Here is a 19042-nt window from a genome sequence, read left to right as displayed (position 1 = left end):
GGGCTATTAACAATCAGACCGTTTGAGTTTTTCTGTTTTGATTTCTGCCTTTGCTGAATTTGATAAAACTGCTGAAATACAAAATCACAGAAACCTTTAAAAAAAACACAGGATGTTAGTGCTGGGCGGTATGACCAAAAATTTATATCACAGTATTTTTCAAAATCATATCGGTTTCACGGTATATCACGGTATTTTGCACAACTGGGTGTTAACCACATTTTCTCATGATTTGGAAAGGAATTGCTGCAGTAAATTGGCTTAGAATGGCCTATTTTACTGTCATGAGGAGGAAATATTGTAGAAAACATTAATGTCTATACTAGTATAAATACAGGTTTGCATGGCCTCACAAAATGATGCCGTTTACAATGAGGTGGCGGCACTTATGATTCTAATGAAGTGAGAGAATCAGTCAGACAACACTTAAAGACTTTAAGTGTTGTCTGACTGATCTTTTACAAAATTACAAGGTAGAAAATATTTATTGAACATAAAAAACTGAACATTTTTTAATTTCCCAGCATTATGTTGTTTTGGTTCCACCTCCTGGTGAATGTTAGGTAAAATTCTTATGTGGTTACTTTTTGGTAGGCCAACGATTTATGTTTGTGGTGCGCAACTGTTACGGGAGCGGCGAGTCTATTTCCTTATATTACAACGCCGTTATTAATTGTTCGTTTTTTTTCCCACTTATTCCACCGAAAACTGAAAGTGTTTTTTTTGCCATTTTCGGCCGAACCGTTTCGGTTACCGAACAATCGGTGCATCACTACTGCTAAACAGTCCCCTCACAAACGGTGTCCAGCGGTGCTACGTTCCGCCGTGCCGAGCGGCGGAACGTAGCACCACGCAGCGTTCCCAACGTTGTGTACGCTACTGTACATACTCACCGGTATTACGGTATATGAAAAATTCCTATCATAAGAAAAATAAACACCAGTATTCGGTATGAACCGGTATACCGCCCAGCACTACAGGATGTCACTTATAACCACTTTAGCCAGAGGAGATCATGGTTCAGTCTGAATCTAGTTTATGTTCAGAGTGTAGAGGTGTTTGGATGCACGTTAGCCTGCTAACTGACCTGTGATGTCATTAAGTACACTGATGTTGTAATAGTAATAGACTAAAACACCTCCTCCTGCGTTGTACTGGCCAATGAGGAACCTAAGTCAGACTTTGGTGAACGTAACACAACGTAACGCAACACAATGTAATGTAACACAATGTAACGCAACGTAACACAAGGTGATGTAACGTAACAATGCAACACAACGTAACACAACGCAACACAACGTGACGTAAAGGCTGAAATATGCTTCTGCGTCACACCAACGCAGAGCACACGCCGCAGCCGTGACGCCGTATTGAACCCTTCTGACTTCTCCGTCTCTCCATTTGGTCGCGGTGCAGTACCCCCCGCGGCCACTAGTTAGCAATCTTTTTCTGAATGGTTTATCCGACTTTTTCCGGTCACAGTAAATCAAAGAGATAAGGACAACTATTGTGCAAAAAACAAAAACAAAAAAAATCACACATAAACGAAGAAAAGAGCCCTGGAAGTTCACTACTGATTCAAACCGGAAACCGGAAATGCTTCGCTTTCAAACGAACCAATCACAGCCCTCTCGGTCTGCGTGTGGTCTGCGTCTCCTCGACGCGTAGTTACAATTTTCGGGAGGTGCACGTCAGAGACGGCGCAGGTGACGGCGTGTCCTCTGCGTCGATCCAAACCACACGCCGTAGGCACGGCGCCATTTTGACGCAGATGCATAATTCAGCCTTAACACAACGTAACACAACACAACGGCTGATAACACAAACTATGGACATTTCTATTCCTTCGTTGAATGTTTTTCCAACATTACTATCAGAGCTGCAACGGTTGATCAACGTAGTCGACAAAACATCATTGACTAAAGTGTCTCAAAGCTGGTGGTGGTGCCTCGGTGTGCATTCACCGTAAGGTCTAGTGTATAACATGGGTCACCATCAGAATGTCTTGTTTTCTACATTCAGAAAGTGTTTAAATATTTGATTTGCACCAACCTTTGATCACAGATGTGTGATCGTAGACGGTGGATGCAGTGAGACACGCTGGTGCGTCTTGTCCGTGGTCGTACCTCACCGCCATGAAGACTCTTACATGTTTGCAAACATATTTCTCTGCTTTCTGTACCTCGGGGGGGCACAGCGACAACCTGCCATCTGCATCCTCCCCCCAACGTCCTTCATGTCCTCTTTGCTGTCGCTGGTTGTTGAATTTTCCAGATATAGATAGTAGGGCTGGGGATCGATTCAAATGTCAAGATTCGATTCCGATTCATAAGATTCAGAATCGATTATCAAGATTTGATTCGATCCGATTCGATTCCGATATTGATTTGGGTTAGTGTTATTAAAACAGTTTTTTGAGCTATTGCATGAATTATATGACTGTGTAGTTTTGCAACATATTAATACTAGTATTATATTGAGATTCAACAGCAAGTATTGGCAGCTAATGATGACTGTAAGGACCAATCACCTCCCAGAATGCTGGTATAATTGCTTTCAGAAACATCGTATGGAGCAGAATTATCAAACAGATCCAGGGCAGCAAACGGAGGGCGTATGAAATTGTTTTTATTTTTTCCCACATTCTGTTTTTATTTTTTCCATTTTCGGTCTATTTTGAATTTTTGAGAATTTGGTTTTTAGCATTTTATGCAAATGTAACCCCAAGGCAGTATATAAAGTAATGAAATATAGACAATTTATGCAATTAAAACTGAAAACTTGATAACTAACTGAAAAAATGTTTTCATACCTTTAAACATATTTAAAGGCAAAAACATGGCACCAGCTATTCTAGTGTCCAACAAAACGTTCAATTTCTGGGCTTAAACAAAAAAAATACCAAAAGTTGTAATGTAATAATGAAGAAAAATCAATCTTTATACATATGAATCGATTTTTAGGAATTAATATGAGAATCGATTTAGAATCGGAAAATCGATTTTTTTCAACACAGGCCTAATAGATGATTGTAGGTAGAGTTGTTGTTGTTTTAAAGTGTCTACATTTATATTTCTGAGCAAGACTGTGTTCATTACACACGTGAAATGAATCAAGGGTTTTTCTAGTAGATAAACTGAATTGATGAATGGTTTCATTGACCAACGGATAGATTGACTATATTGCTAGTGCAGGCGTTCCTGGGATATGGCCTTTTACAAACTGAAGAGGTCAGCTGAAACAAATACACCTCAAACTTTCAGATTTGAAAGGAATTCATACATTTATTGTCATGTTTATCTGTTAAATCCAGTTCTAGTTTGGTGACCGTACCAAAACGGCCACTTTCAAAGTCCTTCCAAATACTCCTGAAGATGCACTTTTACACAACAGGGAGGTAAATTTTGGGGTTTCAAATGTGGGGAGTGAATTAGTCGAAGTATGGGTGCGTTTGCTGCCGTCAACCCTCGCAGAGACACAAAGACAAAGCAGGCATGGCTGTAGATGAAGAAAAAATCCTCCTCCTTGTGTGTTTTGGCTGCTTCCCTCTTTTCCTACCACACAAACGGGCACGCACTCACGCACGCACACGTCCACACCTGATTGGCCGGTGTAATATGAACAAATGAAACCGTATGCTTCTGCTCCGTTTAAGGGGCCCCCGAGAATAAGCACGAGTTTATTTTTACTGTGAATGGGGGGTGGAGGTGGGGGGGAGGAAAAGACGAGGTTTTAAGGAGGTGGGGGAGGGTAGAGGAGCAGGGAGGGTTTCTTTGTGGTACAGTACAGTCGGCGCTGGAATGCCGCGCCGTGCGTGGACGTCTGGGTCCATCGGAATGTGATGAGGTTCTAGTTCTGCTCAGTGTTTTACCTCCTTTTCTTCTGGATGTATCGGATCGGCCGGCAGAGCCCCCACATCTGGGGGGGGTCAGAGTCGGAGGCTGGAATGGTCTTTATGTTATGTAAAGGCTGGCAGTCGTCGGTGGGGGTGTTGTGGGGTGGGGTGGGGTGAGGTGAGGTGGGGGGGCTAGTTAATGACGCGCGGCACGAGCCTGACCGTGATTGGCCGGTCAGTGCCATTCGCAGCAGAACGCTCCGGCTCATTAAAGGTAGAGACTCCACCAGAGCTGCCCCCGTCTTTCTGGGAGAAAATGGAGGCTTCATTCATTAAGACCCCGGTGTTAAACAGACACAGCAGACGGCGGGGGGGACCAGGGACGGCAGGGGGGACGAGGGACGGCAGGGGGGTCGGGAGGGAGAAGGGGGGACGGGAGGGACGGGAGGGAGGATGAGGGACGGGAGGGAGAAGGGGGGACGGGAGGGAGAAGGGGGGACGGGAGGGAGGACGGGGGACGGGAGGGAGAAGGGGGGACGGGAGGGAGAAGGGGGGACGGGAGGGAGGACGGGGGACGGGAGGGAGGACGAGGGACGGGAGGGAGGACGAGGGACGGGAGGGAGAAGGAGGGACGGGAGGGAGGACGAGGGACGGCGTGGAGGACGAGGGACGGCGTGGAGGACAGGGGACGACGGGGAGGACAGGGGACGACGGGGAGGACGAGTGACGGCGGGGAGGATGGCGGGGAGGACAGGGGACGACGGGGAGGACGAGGGACGGCGGGGAGGACGGGGGACGAGTGACAGCGGAGACGACGAGTGACGCCGGTTCAAATGTTTTATTTCCACATCGGTAGGGACATCATGAGATGATCATTGCAGGTCGTTTTCCACCAAAGTACAAAGAGTGATTTATTAATGAAGAATGACTTAGTTGTAGCCGAAGAGGAAGTTGTTCCACATCTAAGACAAAGAAACAACCAAGATCAAAACATCTGAAACGACAAACAGCATCATCCTACTGAGCATGCTCACTGTGAAAGTCTCAGATTTGTAAGGACAAAAAAAAAAAAAAAGTTAGTTTGAGGGGAAACAAATCACAATTTGATAACTAAACTGGGGAATTTGAAATAAAATAAACTAAGTCAATAGTTTGCAACTGAAAACCTTTTCAGTCAGTCACGTGGATTTTCAGATATTGTTGCCCCTGCAGTAACCCAGGGGGCCCCGGACCATCATCCCTCCACCGCTGTGCTTGATGCTGAGGTTTGATGCTGAAAAGCTGCATCATGGTTTCTCCGGACCTGGTGCTGGACATTAATGTCGCTTTTCCACTAGTACCTACTCAGCCCGACTCGACTCTCCTCCACTCGGTTTGGCGCCTTTCCACCAGGGGTCTAACGTGCAGAGTAGATACTTTTCTGTAACTACTCTCCCGAGGTTCTAAGTCAGCTGCATCTGACATCATCACACTACAGGCCACCGATTGGTCGGGGGGTTGGAGTCAGACGTCTCAGTCAGGATGTGACATCAATTTAAGAGCGACTCACTGCTTCTTGTTCATTTTTTTCGAAAAAACATTGGCATTGTTTTAAATTTATATCAAATAAATGCCACAGAACAAGCAGCAGATATATCAACTCATCCATGTTCTCCTTCTTTGGCGCCTTTACTTCTTCGTTTGTGTAGCACAATCGAGTACGTCACAGCAGCTTTGCTCCAACCCGCCTCTTTCTGATCCAGGTATGGAAAAGAAACAAGGGCAAGTCAAGTCGGGCTGAGTAGGTACTAGTGTAAAAGCGCCATTAGACCAAACGTCTCCACTCTGGTCTCATGTGTCCAGAGGACACTGATCCACAGGTCTGCAGGTTTGCTCAGATGTAATCTAGTGAACCTCAGTCGTCCTTTCATCTTGTTTTAAGACAGAAGAGGTTTCCTCCTGGAAACTCCTCCAAGCAAACCCGACTAGTCCAGTGTTCTCCTGATTGTCTTGTCGTGGACATTAACGTCTGACATGAGCAGTGACGCCTGTGGGCTCTGAGGTGTAGCTCGTGCCGACCCCCCCCCCCCCCTCTCTTGTGAGCATCACATGGTGTTATCTTGGGATGTCCTCTCTGCTGGGAACAATGAAGTTGGAAGCTGACTTGCATATTTTCAGCTTGTGAATAATCTTCCTCGCTGTAGGAAGTTGAACTCAACATTGTTCAGAAATGGTTTAATAATTCTACAGATTGATGTGCAGCAATATGTGCTCTAAGACCTTTGCTGATGTCTTTCCCTCTTGACGTTGTGATGATCAGTTCATCAGTGATGATGACCAGCAGCTCCTGGCTTAGTTCCCCCTCTTAAATCCTGTTGACGCAGTAAGGGAGTACTCAGGGCTGCCACAGTTACTTTTTCTTTGTAAATTTTTTGCTTTTAATTGTATTAGTATTACTATTATTCATGCAGTTTCCATATTGTGGCGCTTTTTTAAATTGTAGGTTGTAGATGTTTGTTTTCAGAAAAATATTCACATTTTTTTATTTATAGATGTTTAAGAAGGCTGAAGTTGTCTTGTTTCTAGCTGATTTATTTAGTGCCGACGCCATCAAGGACAGTCCAGGCCTGACATGTTTACCCCACTCCATCCGTTCATCCAGAACATTGTGATATAGAAGAGTTACTTGCAAATTTGTGTTTTATTTATTTATTTTTTCTAGATTTGTGGAGTTAACAGAGTTGGTCCCTGAGTTTTATTCCTCAGCTTTTGAAAGTTGTGAATTAAAAATTTGATGTTTTTGCACGATTTCTGTTTTTAGTTTTGTTTTTGTTTACAAATTTGTAAATGTATGCAATCATGATTTTTTTATATTCGTCTTATATTGTGAAACTTTGTACACCGTCACGCTAAAACTTTATTTCAGCTCGTCAGATTTATTTTTTACCAGTTTAACTTTGACTTGTAGTTTAGATTCCCAAAGGTATTTATTTCACAAAAACCTTTTCTTTTTCTGTTTGAATGGATCATCTGAAGGGTTTGAACTCCCATGCACACTGGATTTTACTGACAGGTGCCACCAAACAGCCTCCTGCCCCGGGCCCCCTATGAGGGCCCCCTATCAGCACGGGATAGAGAATCACGTTAATTGATTCAAATGTCAAGAATCGATTTGATTCCGATTCTTAAGATTCAGAATTGATTATCATGATTTGGTTCGATTCCGATATCGATTTGGGTTAGTGTTATTAAAACAGTTTTTTCAGCTGTTGCATGAATTATATGACTGTAGTTATGCAACATATACTAGTACTAGTATTATATTGAGATTCAACAGCAATTATTGGCAGATAATGATGCTGTAAGGACCAATCACCTCCCAGAATGCTGATATAACTGCTTTCAGAAACATTGTGTGGGTCAGAATTATCAAACAGATCCAGGGCAGCAAACAGAGCTTAAAAAAAATCAAAAAAACATGGCACTAGTTATTCTCGTGAACAACAAAACATTCCTTTTTTTGGTCATAAATAAAAAAAAATACCAAAAGTTGTAATGCAATCATGAAAAAAAAATCGTTAAACGTGGTAGGGTCAACTCATCTGCTTTGTTTTCTCTCGTTCAGGATGGAGCGGATGTCTGATGAGGCGCTGAGGTTAAATCTGTTAAAGAGAGGCCTGGAGTCGCCCAGCGAGCGCGAGGAAGCGCTGGCCAAGCGCCTCAAGATGGAGGGCCACGAGGCCATGGAGCGCCTGAAGATGCTGGCCCTGCTCAAACGGAAGGACCTGGCCGACCTGGCGGCCCTGGAGGTCCCGGGGGGCCTGGGAGATGGGAAGGGCCCCGGGGCCAGCGCCCTCCACCACCAAAGCCTGATGGGAGCTGCGTACGAGGAGAAGATGAACGGGAGCCTGCGGTTCGGCGGCCACGGCGGCCACGGCGGCCACGGGGGCCACGGCGGCCATGGTGGCCATGGTGGCCACGGGGGGCACGGGGGCCACGGCGCCCACGTCGGGCCCAGTAAGAACGGGAAGGAGAACATCATGGACGAGCCGGTGGACATGAGCGCCGGGAGAAGATGGTGAGAGAGGAAATTAAGGAACATAGTTTTAATATCATGGTTCCGGTTCAGTTCAGACGTTACATTTCTATTTAAACTGACAAACATGGAAAAGGAACGAGAAACACCCAGGAAAGGTTTGGAAAACCTCCAGAAACATTCCTTGGGAAGATAAACGGGGCAAGTTTGGAAATATTCAAATCTGAAAAGTTTTCATGGAAATGAACAATAATACACATGAGAATATACAGGAACTGATCCCAAACAAATGTGAATACCAGTCTGTTTGACCAGTCTGACACATGTGGACACATCCTGCGTCTGTGGGTGGTGAACGTTGTTGTGGCAGTGGTTGAGTGGCGTTTTGTTTGTCCTCCGTGCAGTGAAGCCGACCGCGACAGACGAACTCCGTCTCCAGACGTCATCATCCTGTCGGACAACGAGGCGTCCAGCCCCAGAACCACGCCCCGCCCCGAGGAACGGCTCCACCAGGCCAACCTGGACATGTTCAAGGTGAGAGCCTGCAGGGCTGGAGCCCGGCGCCGCGGCAAAAACAGTAGAAGAGTGAGGCGTCCCCTTCCTTCCTATCTCTGCTGCGTGTTGTATAAGTGCAATGAGGTGCAGCGCCAGGAAAATAATGCAACGGCGGCCGTCGCAACGCCACGGTGGCGGCTGGGAGTAAAGTTCATTAAAAGATGTATTTTTGAATGAAGTTTCCATCTTTCGTGCCGTTTAATGTATTATTAGCTCATTTAAACAACCTCATGCAAAATGTCAAAGCTGAGAGCAAAATAAGAGCCGTTAAATAATGATGAGGTTCATTATCCGAACAGTTGACTGATGGCTTCAGTAGTCAACGGCTAACGGACCATCAGAATAGTCGTTAGTTGCAGTTAGAGGACATGTAAGATCAAAGATTAGATGAAATAATAACCAATCACAAGGCCGCTCAGGTCTACGTCCTGATCACACACGTTTTGCCAACTAAGCGTTAGCTTTGTCGCTACATCCAGCAACTTCTCTTCAGAAAGCAACTCTCCACACATCGAGTGACTTCTCCAGGTTTGATTGGAGACTCTTCTCCTTCAGTGTGAAGCCCGTGTGGTTCCTCAGCGAGGCGCTGGTGGCTCCTCTCCCGAGCCGGAGCCTCGTCATGCGCCAAGCCGAATACAGCCGCTGAATACTAATGATTCATTCATTTATGCCGTATGTACAGGTTAGTCTCATGGAGGCAGGAGGCCTCCTGTCCAAGACAAACCAGTTTTACACTCTAAAAACATTATCGTAAAAACAGGAGATGATTAATATTAATATAATTCAAATTCATGCAATTATTTTAATAATTATTCAATGATGCGACACTGGCCTACAGGCTAAAAGAAATATATATACTTACAAAAAAGTTGTAAGCATATACTGGCTTTTTAGCTTCTGATTTTACCCCCCCACCACTTTATTCCTTTCTCCTGCAGCTTCCACTACAATTATATGAGAACCGTAGAATATAGAAAAGGACATTTTGGAAATTCGCCTCATTCAGCGACTTTTAGGACATCCAGTAACTCCTTTCCTTGTTGAGGACCTGGCAATGGCGTCCTGGTCCTCAGGGCCCCCGTCCTGCGTGTTTTAGACGGGTCATGGTCTGCGTGTCATCAGGTCCAGACGAGTCTGTTCATGTCATTTGTATGTGGCTGTCTGGAAGCTCGGGGAGGTCTGAAGCCGGACTGGGGTTTCCTGCTGACCGGGGTTTCCTGCTGACCGGGGTTTCCCGTCCTCGGTTCCACTCTAGGGTTCCTCTACACGCGTGTTCCTCGAGTGCTCGTACATCCTCACCCTGATGTTGTGTTGCAGGGGAAGACTGGAGAGGAGCGGCAGCAGATGATCAAAGCTCTGCGGGAGGAGCTCCGTCTGGAGGAGGCCCGTCTGGTGCTGCTCAAGAAGCTCAGGCAGAGCCAGATGCAGAAGGAGAACGTGGTGCAGAAGGTACGCTGGCTTAATTTGTTACCTCGGCTGCTGGCGTCGTTGCCAGTGGGGTCTAGAAAGCTGAATAAAACTGATAAATGAAAAATAATAAACAAATAAATGCCATCTCCTCACAAACACATCAGACCTTAATTGTAATCGAGCAGTTAAAGCCTCCATTCCATACGCCTCCCTTAGCTTCTGTTTCCACTTTATTGTGACCATTTTCCTAGCAGTCATCAAGAGTATATGTAGCAAGTGCTCTTGGTCCCTTGTGTACTTCAGGAGTCAGATCGAAAAGACACTGATTTGGGGTGAATATATATTAATATATAATATATTAATTCCCATAACTTTATCTATCTCACTCTTTAACCCCTTCCAAAAAGGCAATATCATTGGGCAATCCCAAAATATATGTGAGTGGTTGCCAATCCCTCCACAATAGCCACGGTTACATGATGTTTTTTAATTCGGAATTAATTATTCCAAATGAAATAATTCAGAATTCAACTATTTTCCTTCGAGTTTACATGGAAATAGTAATTCCGAATTGAGGTTTACATGGAAAACATGGTTGATCGGCTTTATCCAATTCTGCTTAAGGTCTGGGGATTGGGAAGGGTTCTGATTGGATAGGGGGGGGGCGGACGTCTTTACGTCTACCGGAAGAAAACAAACTTACTATATTAGCAACAACATGGAGGACCACGTTATTAGCATCCTTTTAGGTTTTGTTTTGATGTTATTTTTAAATAAATCGTCTCTGCTCTTGACCACTGTTTACTGCGTGCTGCCAGAGCCGTCTGGGAGACGGTTTGGGTTTTTCCAAAAACCCAAAATTTTTTGGGTTTTTCGGGTCGGATCGGGTGTCTATATGCGCAATTTAAACTCTCCAATTAGCAAAATACTGGATACCTTCCCCTGCCTCATCATCATTTGACTTGCCTCGACGTGGGGCCCCATGGCTGCTTGAGACCCGGTCGGATCGGTGATTTTTGTAACACATTTATCAAACGTGCCTTTCAGAGAGACATTAAACTCTTCCATTTTCTTTAGTTTTTTTCTTTTTTCATCCCCTGATGGAAATTTCCTGATTCTGTCTCGTTCTCTCGACATTGTGTGACAGTTTGTTCCAACTCCACCGTCTGGATCAGAGCAGCTTGTGTCTGCGCTTGGTCTGATCAGTTGTATTGAACAACAGACACGTGCATCATAGCACATATATTTATTGATATGCACAGACTAGTACACATTTAGGTCTGTAATGGAACGTGATTGTTAATATTTATAAGGGGAAAAAGGAAAAAAAAAAAAGGAATTATTTTTTTTTTTTTCAAAAACGGACCATAGCGCGAGGCCCCTTGGGGCGCAAGGCCCCGTGCGGTCGCACGGTTCGCACACCCCTTGCGGCCCTGCGTGCTGCCATCTTGAAACTTTGTTTCCCAAAACAAGCCCAGCGCGGAATATAAACGTCATGGCGACTGACGGGCAAGGGAACGAGCAGCGCAGAAAGACCGGAATTAATTTAAAGTGGAATGAGTGTATACATGATCGCGGAATTATTCTATTCGGTTTTAAAATCGGAATAAACCAGCCACTTACTTCGGAATTAAGTTTAATTCGGAATGGCCATTTTCATTCGGAATTAGGTGTAGGTAATTTTTACTCATTTTAAATCAGATTTAATTTTAATTCTGAATTAAAGAGGAATTAAACTTTCCATGTAAACGCACTAAATGTCTCCAGCAGTATATTGCTGCTGGGTTACTTGCTAATTTAGAGACTACAGAGGGCGTCTTGAAGAACCTAGTCTTCATCTTCCAGTCAAACTCCTTCCACATATTACTATTGATACCTTTATGACATCCGATGCACATTGTTTCCCACTCCCCATCTTCAATTATAAATATTTAACTCCAGCTCCCATTTGTTTTTAATTTTTAAAAGTGTTGTCTGGTGTATCCAGTAGCAGATTTCTGTATATGTGGGAATCTTGCTTCTTACTGGGTATTTTATGTTTAGATAAATTAATAAAATAAATTTCCATGTTCGCTGGAGCCTTTTTGAGTATATTCCAATCTGCATGGTTTGTAATGTAATTTCTTAGCAACAGGATGTTTTAATGTCAGTGTCACAAGAACTAAGAATGTTGCAGTAAATGATGATATCTGCAGGCTGTTTCCCCAGCAGAAGGTCTGCAGCGTATTCAGGCGTATTGACACTGACGTGGATAAGCGGTCCCTGTCTGACCCGCGATGCTGTGTTCTGGACGGGCTGGCTGCTCATGTCCACGGACAGGCTCAGTAAAGTGAGCTCCCATCATGCACCTGTAATGCTGGCTGTGGTGTGTCCAGGTCCCAGTGGTCCAGAGCTCTGCGTCCTCCGTTCAGCCTCCACAGCTCCACGGCTCTTCAGGTCTAGGGAAGATACCGGTGAGACCCGGGATGCACGGCGCCGAGCCCCAGAACCTCCGCACGGCACAGGTACCGGGGGTTTGTGAGGGAGGAGGGGATGTAGGCTCTTTTAAGACAATTAAAGCTCTGACATTTGCAGTTAAACATAGAAGTTGTGAGCAAGACAAATAACAGAATTTCTGATTTTAGAAACTCACATTTAGGAGAAAAATAGTGAAAATTGCACTTCAGAAACTTACAAGTAAAGAAAAAAAACCTCAAGCTTTGGGTTTAAAAGCTGGCAAAATATCTTGAAAATCCCCCGAAATACTCTGGGCTGAGCCCCTGATGGTTGTGTTTAGCGGTGAGCTCGGCATGGAGCTGCTGCCCCCTGCAGGCCGGTTCTGTGGCTGCACCTCCTGCAGCATCCAGCCTGATGAGTGGAGAGTCTTAGCTGCTCTGTGGAGACATCATCATCCATGTCCATGTTTGTCAGAGTCGATCCAGTGACGGCTGAAGTGTCACCAGGACCCAGTGGAGTCTGGTTCAGCCTCCCACAGCACGGCGGGGGCAGCGCGTAACTCAGAGTAGGGGAAACATGTTTGCGGGTGCGTCTGCGAAGCGTCAGTTGTTCCTTTCTAGTTCCGGTACGAGTTGGCCAACTGTTCAAAGTGACTGCCCAACACAGGGGTCTGCAACCTGCAGATCCTCATTATAAAGGGCCCCCTTTGGCCTTGAAAAAAAGAACCCGAACATAAATAAATTTGATTTCTGAATTCATTTTTAGTCACATTATTAGTTTATTTTGTTGGGCAGTTATCTTGGAGTTTGAGTTGATGCCATCTAATTTTAAAAGAACTATTTTTAATTTCTATATTTCTTTTCTTTTATTTATTTTCTGTTTATTTGAAAAAGCAATCGTTTCCATAAACAGTATTACATTCACTCCTTGGACCATTGCAATGTCTTTCTCCAAAGTTCAACCACCTTTTCCCAATGAAATTAGGAAAGGTGGATCCAAAAAAAACAAAACGAAAAAAACAAAAGTCCAAGTGTCTTTGATCATGATGGTTTTCCAAGATTTTAAATACATTTGTGAAACATGAACAACAGAACTGGGGGAGATCTTTTCTCGTTATTGTCACAGCTTCACAAGATGAAAAAGAAATAAAGTACAGAGTGGTATCAGGTGTAGAGAGCTAATTTCTATATTTCTATAGTTGGGGTAGTTTTTATTTTACTTTTACACAAATATAGATTTAAATAGACCTACAGTTCACGGTTTAATTTATTTCAAAGTACGCCAACAAATGCACACTGCACTACTGTTATATTTAGGGGTTGTAACAGCTAAAATAAATAAAAGACGAATACTTTTAAAATATCTTATTTCTTGCGGTTCCCGAAAATACTTTTTGTAGAAGTGGGTGCAAAATGGCTCTTTTGATAATAAAGGTTGCAGACCCCTGGTTTAACAGCATTCAAATTACAGACGCCAAGGTTTGAAATACTTCCAATATAAGTTACTGATCGCTGCTGGAATCTGGGTCATTAGGCTTTTGTGGTTGTTGGGTTTTCCCCTCATGGAAAGCGTAACGTTTGTGTTTGTTCTGTTTGTCAGGGTCACACAGTCATCCGCTCAGCGAACGCCAACCTGCCCTCCATGTTGATGTCGCAGCGAGTGATCGCCCCCAACCCCTCCCAGCTGCAGGGCCAGCGGCTGTCGTCCAAACCCGGGATGAACCGCTCCAGCTCCAGCAGCATCGCCAACGCCGTCAGCTACCAACAGGTGGGCTTCTGCACGCCGCCCCTCCATGGGCTCCACAGGCCCGATGGTTGGTCGTGTAGAGGACACGCCGAAGCCCAGAAAATTTCATTTAAAACATCAAAAGCTGAGACAGTTAGTTGTACCTGAAAGAAAAGCCCGGGGGACACCTCCACCAGGTTAATTGTGGACAGGTCAGGAACTCCTTTGAGATTAGAAAGTTCCGGGTCCAGATGGGACACACACATCTGAGCTCCTCACCGTGCATTCACACTGAAAGCGTCACGGGCATCATAGGCAGCCGGCTGCCATTCATTTTCTATGAAAACGCACGTCGAGAGGCAGCGGGAGCAGCGCGTCAATTTGAAGTTGAAAAATCTGAACTTCATGCAAATGAGCAGCGGCGACGCCGAGGCGGCGTCCAATCACAGACCGGGATTCCCGAAGCGAGAAGCCTCAATGCAGATTGTACTTTCGTGTACACACAAACGTACACTCATTCACATGCGTACATGAACATAGCTGTGCACTAACAAACTTATTTTATCAGGAATTAACATATTTCATCCAGCAAATTGACATTTTAACTGATTTGACTGCCGTTTTTACCTGAACTGCTCATGTGAAACACGTAACTGATGGTTGAGGAGCTGGATGGTCCGGACGATTTTATTTGCTACATCGATCCAACGCAAAATAATTAAAAAACGTGCTTATTAATCACAAAACACAGTTTAAACATCATGACCAAATCTGCTCCGACCCGGTGTGTCAGTGTTCACCGCAGACAGACTGCAGCTTCACCGGGACCAACGGCTCTGATGGTTGATGTTGATCCAGGACCGACCTCGTTAAGGAGCATCAAACTCACTCTTATCTACGCGGAAATAACGCTAAAATATAAAGAAGGCTTCCCAAAGTGTGATCCATGGTGAAATAGGAAACTGAAGATGTGCAGCTATATATAGATATATGTAGACTATATGCACTTGGTTCCCTCCAGTTCTGCAGCGCAGCTTTAGCCCAGCCCACTGCAGGCGTCGACAGTACATGCTGCTTTCAGTGTGATCTACCAAGCAGTTCGATGCAGGCGTCAGGAGATTTTTGACGCTTTCAGTGTGAATGCAGGGTCAGAATTTATTGACCTTTTACTCTGCGTCCTGACTGCTGTTGGAGCTGCTGAGCTCAGGAACAGACATAGATCACGCTAACGCTGCTGAAGCTGTCGCTGCTGAAGCCGTCGCTGCTGAAGCCGTCGCTCCTGAAGCTGTCGCTGCTGAAGCTGTCGCTGCTATAGCCGTCGCTACGCACTGGAAGTTGGTGAAACAGAAATTCCTACACTCTGTTTCAGCTTTCAAACATATCATCAACGAGCCAGGCGGCGGACACCGCTCATTTAGCGCTAACGTCTTCTATTTAAACACCTGACAAGCTGGCAACCTGCTAGCATGAGGCGCTGTAAAGGCCTGGATCACCGCTGAGGAGGGAGCTTGTTGTGGCGGCGGTGCTGTAAACAAAACCAGTCCTCACCGTGGGGCGCATCGCTCACCACTCATCACCACCAGAGTTTTTACTTAGATATCTAAATGAATACACCCAATCACAACAACATACCTGGTTGGAATGAGACAAGTTTAGAAAAGAGAGATGAAAGGAAAGTTGGAGGACAGACGTGTGAGAGGTGAATCAATTGAAATCACTTAGATTTAAGAACCAAAATGCCATCAGTGATCCAGCCATCTGGAGACGTATTTCAGTCCCAGCTAGCTGTTTTGGTTGGCTGATTTGGGTTGTGCTAACATGTGGTGCTTATTAACGTGACCTGGGCGATGAAGTCTGAGCGTCCCCGGCAGGCGGGTTAGGGCTGAGATTCGCGGACCTCCTGTGGAACTATTTTGTAGAAGCACAGCGGTCTCAAGATGCAGGTCTAAACGGTGATTTAATGTTACAACGCCACCTGGAGGCCGCCATGCTCAGTATGAGTCAGGTCAGGTTTAGGGTTGCTACATAAGGTTTATTTTTTACTGTCCAGACAATTTTGAGGCTGTTAAAAGAGAAACCTCTTCAACCCCCACAAAAGATTTTTTTTATTGTGCACTTCGAGAAAAAAGTCGAAATGTGGAGGAAAAAAGTCAAAATGTCGAGATTAATGTTGAAGGAAGCAGGAACACACGGAGGCACACGTCAAGCACAAAATACAATTTCAAGAATAAAGTCAATTTCGTGAATTAAGTCGAAATTTCGCCTTTTTTCTCAACATTTCAACTTTATTCACGAAATTTTGACTTTTTTCTCAACATTTTGACTTTTTTCTCGAAATTGGACTTCAACATTAATCTCGACATTTCGACTTTTTTCTCGAAGTACATAATAAAAATCTTCCTCTAAAATATTATTTTTATTTTTCTCCTGCCTGGCCCTAATACTCTTCCGTATGATGATGATAATACAATAATGAAATGATTGCTGCAGCTCTGCTGTTTAAACATGGAAATAAAAGGTGAATGTCCAGCTGAATCCCTGTGATGTGTGTCCTGCAGGCCAGCCAGCAGGTGGCAGCCTCCCAGCGCTCCGGCTCCAGCGCCATGTACATGAACCTGGCCCACATGCAGGCGGCGGCGGCGGTGGGCGCCGGGGGCGTGACGGCCGGGCTGGGCGGGGCCTCGGCCGTCAGCCCGTCCACCATGTCCGGCTCTGCCAGCGGCGGCGTCAGCTCCATGGCCGACCAGGCCAGCAGCCAGGCGGCAGCCAAGCTGGCCCTGAGGAAGCAGCTGGAGAAGACCCTGCTGGAGATCCCCCCACCCAAACCCCCGGCCCCGCTGCTCCACTTCCTGCCCTCCGCTGCCAACAGCGAGTTCATCTACATGGTGGGCTTGGAGGAGGTGGTCCAGAGCGTGCTGGACAGTCAGGGTAAGACACGTCTCACACACACAGCCGTTTTTAATGGGGCTTTTCCAATAGTACCTACTGGGCTCTACTCATCTCATCTCAGCTCGACTCAACTCGGCCTGGTTTCTTTTCCATAACAATTCAGCACCTGGAGCAGAAGTAGGAGGTTGGAGTAAAGCTGCTGTGACGTATTTCATTGTGTGATCTAAACAAAGTAGACAACAACTCTAAAGATGTAGAACTTGGAGGAGATGATATATGTGCTGCTGGGTCTGTGGCTCGTGTTCGATATCAAGTTAAAAAATGAGAGTGAAAGAAACTTCAAGTGGCGACGCTTTTTAATTTTTTTTGTTTGTCTCGGTGCTGCTGAAAAGTCAGCTGGAGCCGTGAGCAGCTATGAAGTGACAGAGCTCCTGGTAGATCTGGTCGTTCCTTATCGCCGTCTAGATCCCTTTTTAATTCTCTCCTCAGCCACCAGGTTTATGAACATCTGCACCTTAGAGTTGGTTCTGATTGTGTCCCCCAGCAGAGGCTGATGGGGACCCGTCCTGTGGTCTACTGCCACCATGTCATCACAAGGGACACGCTACATAGAGACAAAGGAACCGTTTGGTTCGTGTAAAGGCTACAAGCTAAAGCTGAGTTCCCGTTTTTATTCCACCAGCAGCCTTAAATCAGAGAAAACCCAACATGTTTGTCTCCTCATCTTCATTTCATGGGTCAGTCAGTGATGGTTCCCAGCGTAGGGAGTGGGTGCAGAGCCCTTGCAGGGGGGGCACAGTATGAATTAATGAAAGAAATGAATGTTTTGACTGACAGTGCAATGACAGTGGTTGGCTCTGCCTCTCCTATAACAACAGAAGTTGTCTCCAGGATCTTTCCAGAGACCAAAACATGACCCCGAGCAATTATTACATAAACAATGGCAGGTAAAAAACCTTAAGCCAAACAGTGGAAAGGAAAAACTCCCCTTTAGGAGGGAAGAAACCTGGACCAGGACCTGGATCATAAGGGGGGACATACATGCTTCCTAACTGTAATCTGGTGGTGATTTAACAAATCTGAGTTTATCTGCAGAGGACTCTCTAGTGCTGCCCATCAGGGCTCCAGTTAGTCTTCTTTAAGAAGAAATGTGGTGACATGAGCTACAAACAAGGATTCATCACACTCCGTTCACACCTTGTTTTAAAATGTAAAATCTCCTTCCACCTTAGAGCCCGTCCTTCTGACCTGTTCCTACCAATCTGGGCACTGCTCTTCTAATCAGCTCCAGAGAAAACCACACCCACTTCTTCCAAAACAAAAAAAGGTCTTGAACACTGATTGGGAACATAAATCTGTCTCATCTGGGTGTAAACAGATATTACAATACAGTAATCCCTGGCTATAACGTGGTTCACTTTTCACGTCTTGCTGCTTCACGCGGATTTGCATTGTGCATCGTGTTCTGCATTCTGATTGGCTAATTAGTCTCCCCGCTTAGCAACAAGCTGAGAACGACCAATGAGCTTCAGCGAGAAGCTCAAGAACGGGAGCCTTTGATGAATCGTTGATTACAGTTCTCAGATATAATCCATGGTGGCATGTTGGTTGGTGACAACACCGACCCATAACTATGTTCTTCTATCGAAAAAACAAGTCACAATTTGTCCTACTGTACTTATTGTATTTTTTCATAATAATTTCTCATTTCCTCCCGTTCAAATCCAATCACTCGGGTCGCGGTGGGGCGGTGCTGATCTCTGCAATTTGAAGCTTTGTAAAATAATTGTAAAAAAAAAAGGCTGCTACTTCGCTGATTTCACTTATCACGGTTCTTTTTGGAACGTAACCCCCGTGAAAGAAGAGCGATTACTGTAAATCAGGGGTGTCGGACTCCAGTCCTCGAGGGCCGGTGTCCCTGCAGGTTTTAGATGTTTCCCTGCTTCATTGCACCATGATACAAGTGACTGTGTCATCAACAGAACTATCCAGACTTTGATGACAAGCTGGTGACGATGATTAATTAGAATCAGGTGTGTTAAAGCAGTGACACATCTAAAACATGCAGGACACCGGCCCTTCTGGGATTCAGTTTGACACCTGTGCTGTAAATGAACCCAGGGTGATGCTGCGTGGGAGTGTGTTGATTCAAAGTAGCAGAGGCACTCGTACTGAGC

At 45.2% G+C, this 19042-nt stretch overlaps 1 protein-coding gene across 1 annotated transcript in view; it reads left to right on the top strand.

The window, feature by feature from the left end:
- gatad2b (GATA zinc finger domain containing 2B) overlaps positions 1–19042 on the top strand; it is a 39046-nt gene that overhangs the window by 12363 nt on the left and 7641 nt on the right. The window contains exons 2-7 of the mRNA XM_061741148.1: positions 7440–7892; positions 8255–8384; positions 9723–9854; positions 12191–12319; positions 13851–14018; positions 16535–16904. Of these exons, the coding sequence (XP_061597132.1) occupies positions 7441–7892; positions 8255–8384; positions 9723–9854; positions 12191–12319; positions 13851–14018; positions 16535–16904 (1381 nt within the window). The 5' untranslated portion in view covers position 7440. The remainder of the gene's footprint in view (positions 1–7439; positions 7893–8254; positions 8385–9722; positions 9855–12190; positions 12320–13850; positions 14019–16534; positions 16905–19042) is intronic.

The sequence above is a fragment of the Cololabis saira genome, chromosome 15 (genome assembly GCF_033807715.1).
Source record: "Cololabis saira isolate AMF1-May2022 chromosome 15, fColSai1.1, whole genome shotgun sequence".
NCBI lineage: Eukaryota > Metazoa > Chordata > Actinopteri > Beloniformes > Belonidae > Cololabis > Cololabis saira.
Note: the sequence above shows the minus strand (reverse complement) of the source record. Positions and strands in the feature narration are given on the sequence as shown.